The following is an 8545-nucleotide window of genomic DNA, read 5'->3' as shown; positions in this document are numbered from 1 at the left end:
TTATTTATTTTATGTATTTATTTATTAATTAATATTTGTTTTTATATTTTTAATAAAATATTAAAAAGGAAACGACTTACATAATAAGTGTTCGTTAAATGCAATGTTAAGTTGATCTGGACTAAGCCACCGTATTAGCGCTCCAAAACAACCAGCTATAGCGTTTCTTGTAACATCTTCTGGATGACCAAGCATACTAGTTAAAGTAGTAAAAAATTGTTTTTTCATTGGTTCTGTCATTTTGTCACCAGCAGGTGTAAGCACTCCTCGTAAAGCTTGTAACATTGTTTCTCTAAATAAAACAATATATACATTGTTAATGAATTAATCATTACGAATATATAAGTTATATGAGATATGCTCATTATTTTACTTTACCTAATGGCTGGATCATCACCAGCTTTTATGCCAAAGTGAAGTTCAGTAAATAATGGATCAACACGAGTATGAATTACAATGAGATTACTTAAAGCATAAGCAGCTTTTAATCTGACTTGTCTATTACTATCATTCAATGCTCTCAAGAAAGTGGTTTGTAATTGTGGTAAAAATTGTTTTAGCATTACCCTAACCTGATGAGAATATTCAGTTATTACGTACTTGTGTTTTTAAATATTGCATTTATATTATACTCATTAGTTTTTCTTACTTTGCCAAGTAAAATTGCAAGCGTTTCTAAAACTGCTGCTTTAACGCTCCAGTTAAAACGATCACCGAGAATCCGAATCAACGGTCCAGTAATATGAACGACACTTGGTTGTAACGCTGAAGCGCTGGTTAATTTTATAACTTCTCCAAGTCCTTGAGCTGCTTGCTCTTTTGCTTCTGGTAAACCATTTAATATAGCTTCCCTGAATATCGGAAGAATGGGTGTAATTCCCTTTGGTAAACAGAATCCTGGTAATAATTCTTGCCCCTTTAAATCGGATACTGCAAATCGAACAGCTTGTCTAATATCTTGTACATGTGCAATTTGTTGATCAGATGCCAGAGTCTACAAATAAAATTAATATATCAATCTTAAGTATATTAATTGAAAATTATATCTACGATAAACACAATTACACCTGTCCCCCGATTTACACGGATGATCGGTTCCTCAGAATACCGTGTAAATCGAAATCATGGCTTTCTGTATGAAAAACCGTGTAAATCGGGGAAAAAACAAAATGCGCATAATTTAGTCAGTGATTTAATTAAATTCATTATTTTAAATGTAAAATAAAAATAAGATAAAAATGAAAAACAAAAAATATTCAGGGTCAGGGTTTAGTTTCGAGCGAGCGATCGACGAAGGCGAAAATAGCCGGTCGCCAATGAAAGATCCGCGGCGGCGGCAAACTTTACGTTACAATATGAATGCTTTTTGTGTGCAAAAATGGGGAAAATTCCGTTCATTTTTTGGTTTAACGCCAGTGTCAACAAACGAACGGTGCTAAAAAATGACTGTACAAATATGTGCGCAGCATAAACTTTTATTTTTAACAGTTTATATTTCTGAAAAGCCGTTATTTTGAAAACCGTGTAAAAGTGAAATCGTGTAAATAAAGTACCGTGTAAATCGGGGGATAGGTGTATGTGGTAATAACACCATATAATATTAGTAACTAAAGCAATTAAATCTTTAGAATAGAAATAGTCTTACTTTTGTAACTGCTGTAAGAGCTTCCCAACTCATTTGTAGTACATCCTTATCATCATCCGTAAATAAATGAATGAGTCCTCGCAATAACTGGGGAACGTATTGACTATAATCTGCACGAGTATCCCGACAAAAAGCACATAACAAAGTCGCAGCGCTTCGACGTCTAGATGGATCGTCAGCTCTTGTAGCTTCCATAAGCTGATCCATAACTGTTCTAATGCCAACTTCGTCAGTAACAGATAAAATAACCGCTTGGCAATATTCTAATTCCTGAACTTCATTTGGTGTTCCTTGAGCACTAGAAAGAGCAGTCAACAAAGCTGGTAGAATTTTATGAAGGAACCTCGTTAACGCCTCGCCCGCTACACTGGCCAAGATTGATAATGCTTTTGTATTAACAGGAGGAGTTGTTAATTGAGGTACTAAATATGGTAGAACAACTCGAGATTTGATTGCCATTACTTGGCGTAAACCATCTAAGGTATTTTCTGCTTCTGCTGGATCCGGTGAATTTAATTGTGTTAACATTGCTGGTAATATATCATCTAATGCTCTAACTCCGACAGTTGAATGTAAGCCATCGAAAGTTTTTGCTGCTGCTTGTCTGACTTCTGGTAATGGGTCACACAATGCTTTCCTAAAAATAAATAAATCAAAATAATTTTTATATTTGTTTAATTGTCATCTTGTATTTTAATGCTTATTAAGTGTAAAAATAAACTTACCTCACTGTTGGAACTAGACTGATTACAAAAGTTATCACCATATCCTTATTTGTGCTTGTCATAATTTCTGATAAACCAATACATACACCTTGCCGTTGATCAGCTTGATCACTTTGCAAACCTTTTTCCAAAATAGGTATAATTTCTGGTAACACCCTTTCACCTAATTTTCTAACCAGATCTCCTAAAGTTCTTGCTGCTACTTGTCTTTTATCGTTGCTTGTACTAGCTAAACAACCGAGTAATAAGGTAAACAATGTCGGTAATATTTCTCTTAATGTTCTCGGTGTATTTGTTACAACAACTTTCCATACATGAAGAGCTGCTTGGCGTACCATCAATGCAACATCTGATCTACCCATATATAATCCAGCTAAAACACGATTTCGCCTTTCAGCGCCAAGTGCATTAATAATGGCATAGTGAGACTGCTCGGTCCCAAAATTATCATCTTCACTGGCAGTTTCTGTTGACATTTTTCCCGAAACACCAGAAATTCGATATAATAAATCTCCAAGTAATTGTACTGAGGAATATCTAATACGCCAATTGTCATCAAAGAGACTCTTTTCCAATTCTGGTAACAGTAACATGATTGCAGAATCAGCGTAAAGATTAACGATACGCTGACCTGCTCTGAGTGCTGTTTCACGGACGTATTCATTCTCATCAGCCAAAGCTTTCAAAATGGGATTGATAATCTGTCCAATATAAGGTGTAAATTCTGTAGTAAATGCACTTGGCATATAAATAAACATCATAATATAACCATCTTTAACATGAGGAGCTATGTCAGTCCTTTCAGCTGTACTGATAATCTCGGGCATAAGTTTATGAAGTTTTTCAACACCCAATCCTCTCACAACTTCTGAAAGACCTTGTGCAGCACCTGATCGATCAACACTACTCGTTTCAGATGTAAGTGTTTGCATCAACCAAGGAAGTAAATCTTCGAAGCTTGATTCACCCATTCCTCGTACCATTGCACCTAAAGCTCTTGCAGATACACTACGTACTTCTGGTACGGGATCTAATAAACTCGTTTTCAGGCCAGGAATTATAGTCGGCAAATAGGGAGTTAAATCTTTCTGATCAGTTAAAGAATACATATTTCCAATAATTTGAGCTGCCATCTTTCTTGTTTCTGTTGAACGATCTAAGAACGCTCGTTGTACTACAGGCATAATAAGAGCTAATGATGGAGCATCAATAAAATGTACAAATTGTGTATCTAAAAGAGTTTGAAGACATGTAGCTGTTTTATGAGAAGGATCTTGTAAAGCTTTCAATAAAACTGGTACAATAGCTTGAATTTCTGGATTTCGAATTACACTTCCAATAACCTTAAGAGCTTCTGCACCAGCTTCTTGAACTTTTGTGTGTGAATCACTAAGTACTTCAATGAGCTTTGGAACAATACTTGGAAGACAACTGCTAAGTTGTTTTGGTGCACAATATGCCATTGCACCCAATAATTCGACAGATCCTATAAAGATAAAGAACAATCATTTTTAGAATATACTTGACGTTTTGAACAACATTAACATTTACAAATTTCTTACCAGTTTTGGTCCTCCAAGAGTCTTCTTCTAATGCTGCTAATAAACTAGGTAAAACAAGTTTTACCCCGTGTGCAGACAGTTTACTCATAACTACACGTGCTGTATCATCAGTAGCTGCCCTAACATACTGACTTGTGTCTCCAAAACATAGCAGTAAATGCGGTAACACGTGAACGATGTACGGTTCAAATAGTCTGCCAAGCATCGTGCATAACATTTCAAAAGCGAATAACGCTCCTTCTCGGTGCCTATAATTCTTTTTATCCTGAATGGCATTAGTTAATGTGGTCATAATATCAAGTTGTTTTAGCGCCAGTATTCCCATACCCTTGATTATACCTGCTAAACCATAAGCTGCGCCTTTACGTTCCCCATATTTGTCTGATTTTAACAATTGGTCCATTAATTTGTCCACAATTTTTGGTGCATCTTCCTTGATAGAAGGTACAAGATGTGGTAGACAATTGGCTACTGCTTCTTGTACTTGCTGTGATGGTGTAGAAAGAGCAGCAATCAAACGCATAACTATCGGTTTAATACGTGAATCATCTTTGTCCAAATGTCTTGCTAACGATCCCATAAGAATAACTACCGACTGTTTAATCGAATCGAAGCTACCAATCTTTGGAGCTTTGTCCATAAAGTCTTCAAAAACAGGTAATAAAGAAGTAATATTTGCTTTCCCATGAAGATCGACAACAGCTACAGCAGCAGTTAACATTTCTGTGCGAACGGCTTGATTTCTATCTCCTAACCCAGTTGAAACAAAGAATTGCACAAGTTTAAGTACTGTGTCAGCAGTAAGAAGAGATGCCATTTGAGCCAATGCAAGTGCCACACCTCGTCGTGGACCCCAAGTATCAATAGGCTGTTCGATAACGCGGCCAAAATTGTCTAATTTTGGTGGAATTATAGTTAATTTTGCTTGGTAAAGCTGTAATAATTTGTCCAAGATTATTGGTACTAAGTGGGGAACGTCAGTTAAACATTGCGCCAAAGCACAAGCAGCAGCTTGCTGTACAGGTTCTACAGGATGTGCAATATCTTGAATAAGTTCATCAGCAAGATTATCTGCATGCATTACTAAGTCTGCCATATTCCATAATTCATTAGCAAGGATTTTATTTTCATCATTAACATCATACTTAGCAATCCATATTCTCCTAATGAGATGAGAAAGTTGTTCAGGATCTTCCTTCTGAGATGGAAAGGCTCGTCTTACAACTGTTAAAGCCCTCAATGCTGCATCTCGTATTGTAGACAAAGAATTCTGTAATGCTTTAATTAAAGAGTTTATATCTTCACTAGTTGCTATTGCAGTACCTGATTGACCACTACCAGACTGAGCAACATCTAATAATGTTGCAACTGCATGTGTCTGAACTCTTCCAGTTGTAATTTCCATTAATTCTATTAACAGATCAAACATATGTTTACGCGGTAATAATTGGGGATGCCTCATATCTCTGAAATTAGAAGAATTCCCTCTTTGTTTAGCATGCTCCTGTATTATTTGCAACCCTTGGACAATCATATTATCATCCTTATAAGACAATAAGGTTTTCTTTATAAATGGAAAAATATAGCAAAATGTGGGAGCAGTGAATAATTTCTTTTGTTTTATTGTTGTTGTATGTAAAAGGTTTAAAGTTCTTTTTACCGCAGCATCAAGGCTTTCTTCTTCCCAAGCTTGATTTAAGTCACATTGTGGCTGTAATTGTCGCAATGTAACATGTGCTACTAAATCATTTAAAATTGGATTACCTATTTTCACGATTTGTTTTAAATAGATAAAAAGATCAGACATTGCAGGAGCAGCTAATGGTGATCCTAAGTTTTTCAAAATCGGTGGCAGAAGATCTTTTAAATAAACAGATAATTCTTGATCATTTCCATGCATAGAACACTTAGTCAGAGAAACAGCATTATCTATTCTAAATTTCAATTCGGTCAGTCTTTTACGAATTTCATTTTCTTTTGCCATCTGCGTTTTGAGAATTTCTTCTTGTTTAGGTGTTAGTTTTGGTTCCCTTATTTTTCCTTCCTTTTTTCGTTTTTCATATAATTCTCGTCTAAGTTGTAATTCTTCTTGCTGTTCTTTAAATGAATATACTTTACTCTCTCTTTTCATGTTCATTGAACTAAAAATATCATTTTCATCATTTGCTGGCAATACACTTTTGTCATATAATTCTCCTTCTGGTGTGAGGTAAGTAAAATATTCGCCTTCAGTAACTTTTAAAATTTCTGGATCATCAAGTTTACTTATAACGTTTGATATTATTGCTGGTAATATAATGTCCGGTATAATCGATATCACTCTTGTTACAGCATTTTCATAACTAATATCAGATTTATAATTTTGCACGAGCATCTTCTTTATTTCAATATTAAATGAACATAAAAAATCTTTTGGTACAAGATTAAAATTTTTTGCAATTTTAAACCATAAATTCGGCATAGCTTTAAAGACTGCAGGATGGTGGGCTGGTATCAATGCATCTCTTGTCATTTGCATAGCAGGTAATTCAAACAAAAAGGAGCCTGAACAAATAGCAAGCAATCCATCTGCAAGACATCTACCAGTTATCTCACTAACAGAAGAATCTTCCTTGTTTTCTTTATCAGTTTCGGACTTAATTTTTACATTTTCTAAGAATTTAGTGAATTCTGTTAACAATTCTTGTGCTGGCCCATATGTACTCAAACCAGTTAAAACTTTCTTAATTAATGGAAAACAGCGTTTTCTTGTATTATATTTAGGAGCTGTTGCACATGCTACAATTGCTCTGTGAACACCATTCAAAGTTTTTTCATTCAATCTGTCACTAAATTCTGTAATTAATCTTTCACAAAGTAACATTAAATGATATAAGATATCATCTCCACAACTTGACAAAAATTTTTCTGAAAAGAATATTTGCTCATCAATTGCACTCCACAATATAGATTGCTTGTCATTTTCTACTTGACCAGCAAGGACAAATTTCAGTAGCAAGTAAGAAGCTACTAAACCTTCTGTAACTGCGGCTGATTGTGCAGATTGTTGCATAGCTCTTGTTATTGCTTGTATTAGTAGTGGCGTTACTGTTCCAGAATAGGAAGCCACTGGTGTAGAAAAGAACAGTCTAATATAAGCAGTGCGCACTGCAGCAGTTGACGTCTTAGCGTTCATACCTTTTTCAAATGCATCTATTACGTTTTTTGGGATATTGTTTACAAATTTATTAGTCCATAAGGCCATCATTTCAAGAGCATGTATTAAAGTTTTCTCATGAACTTCAGTTTCCAAAACTTTTATGAAATGTTCACAAGCTATTTCAGCTAATCTTTGAACACTGCTTCCTGAAGTTGCATTGTAACTAAGATTACCAGCACCTTGTAATACAGAAATTTTATGAGTTGCAACAGTAAGTTTTCCTTCTGAACCATGAAATACAGCAAATACACATGACAATAAACTTTCTAAAGCAGTAGCATCTGAACACTGAAGAGCAAGTCTACGGCATGCTCCAACAGCTTCATCTCTAACTAAATCTTCCTTTGAATGCAAATTTGCAAATAATCCTTTACTTATATGTAGACTATATTGACTTAAATCAAGACTTAAACCACTTAAAATATGTCCAACTGATTCAATAATAATTTCTGGATTTCTTAACATAGCCTTTTGTAAAGCTGGCAATAGTTGATTCTTAAATTCATCATAAAAACAGATTTCACAACATATGAATCTGTTATCACATAGATTTACCTTTAATTTCTCCAGCAATTCAGTTTTCTTTGTACTGACTAAATATTTAGTAAGTAAACTAGCAAGAACAATTACACCATTTCCAGATTCCAATTTTGTTAGTGTTTCTAAATATGTAATTTCAATGTCTTTAATATTTGACCATTGGTGTGCTAGTAAAACATATATTTTTTCAGTCAATTTTTTGTCCATGGTTGCCACAGCTGCTGCACTTAAATTTGCTTGTGCTTCAATGAGTTTTGGTAATTCTGAATTGATATCTAAAATAATTTTATGTCCATGTAAAATAATTAGTGTTGACCATTTCAATGCTAGGTATGCAGTTAAAGCTGTATTCAAACTGTAAAATAAAATGTTGATAAGTCTTTGTTAAGCATTTATACATTGTTTAAAGTTAAACACCTTTTTAAATAAATATATTCAGAGAATTATGTATGTTATTACATACGTAGGAACTATATTTTTATGCCACATAGCTTGTTCTACAACAACATTTGTCATGTGTTTAATGGTAGCCTCTGGTTGTTTTTTCAACAATTCCATAATCAAATTTTTCACGTAAGATTGGGAAGCAGTATCCTTATACCGATGTAAAGTAAGAGATATGGTTTTACAAATTCCATTGACAATCTTCTCATTGATGCCTAAAATGTAGAAATAGCACTTATTAAATTTAGTTGCAATTTGGATTCAATATAAAAGAATAAGATGAAAGTATCACTTTGAATAAGCACTATAACAACAGATTGAAAATACTTTTTAAATAACTTTTAGTTTAATTTACAAAACTTTTATTTGTGTTATTATTAAACTTACTACAAAAATTAATATAAAATATAACAATAAATATTATAAATAT

General features: G+C 34.0%; 1 protein-coding gene across 1 annotated transcript in view; it reads right to left on the bottom strand.

Annotated features, from left to right (window-relative positions):
- LOC108574532 (eIF-2-alpha kinase activator GCN1) overlaps positions 1-8545 on the bottom strand; it is a 10626-nt gene that overhangs the window by 1239 nt on the left and 842 nt on the right. The window contains exons 3-9 of the mRNA XM_017937141.1: positions 8135-8330; positions 3933-8026; positions 2371-3856; positions 1646-2282; positions 650-994; positions 379-572; positions 81-292 (exon numbers count right to left, since the gene is read on the bottom strand). Coding sequence (XP_017792630.1) covers positions 81-292; positions 379-572; positions 650-994; positions 1646-2282; positions 2371-3856; positions 3933-8026; positions 8135-8330 — 7164 coding nt within the window. The remainder of the gene's footprint in view (positions 1-80; positions 293-378; positions 573-649; positions 995-1645; positions 2283-2370; positions 3857-3932; positions 8027-8134; positions 8331-8545) is intronic.

The sequence above is a fragment of the Habropoda laboriosa genome, unplaced genomic scaffold, assembly GCF_001263275.1.
Source record: "Habropoda laboriosa isolate 0110345459 unplaced genomic scaffold, ASM126327v1 scaffold175, whole genome shotgun sequence".
Lineage (NCBI taxonomy): Eukaryota > Metazoa > Arthropoda > Insecta > Hymenoptera > Apidae > Habropoda > Habropoda laboriosa.
This window is presented reverse-complemented; position numbering and strand designations above follow the sequence as displayed.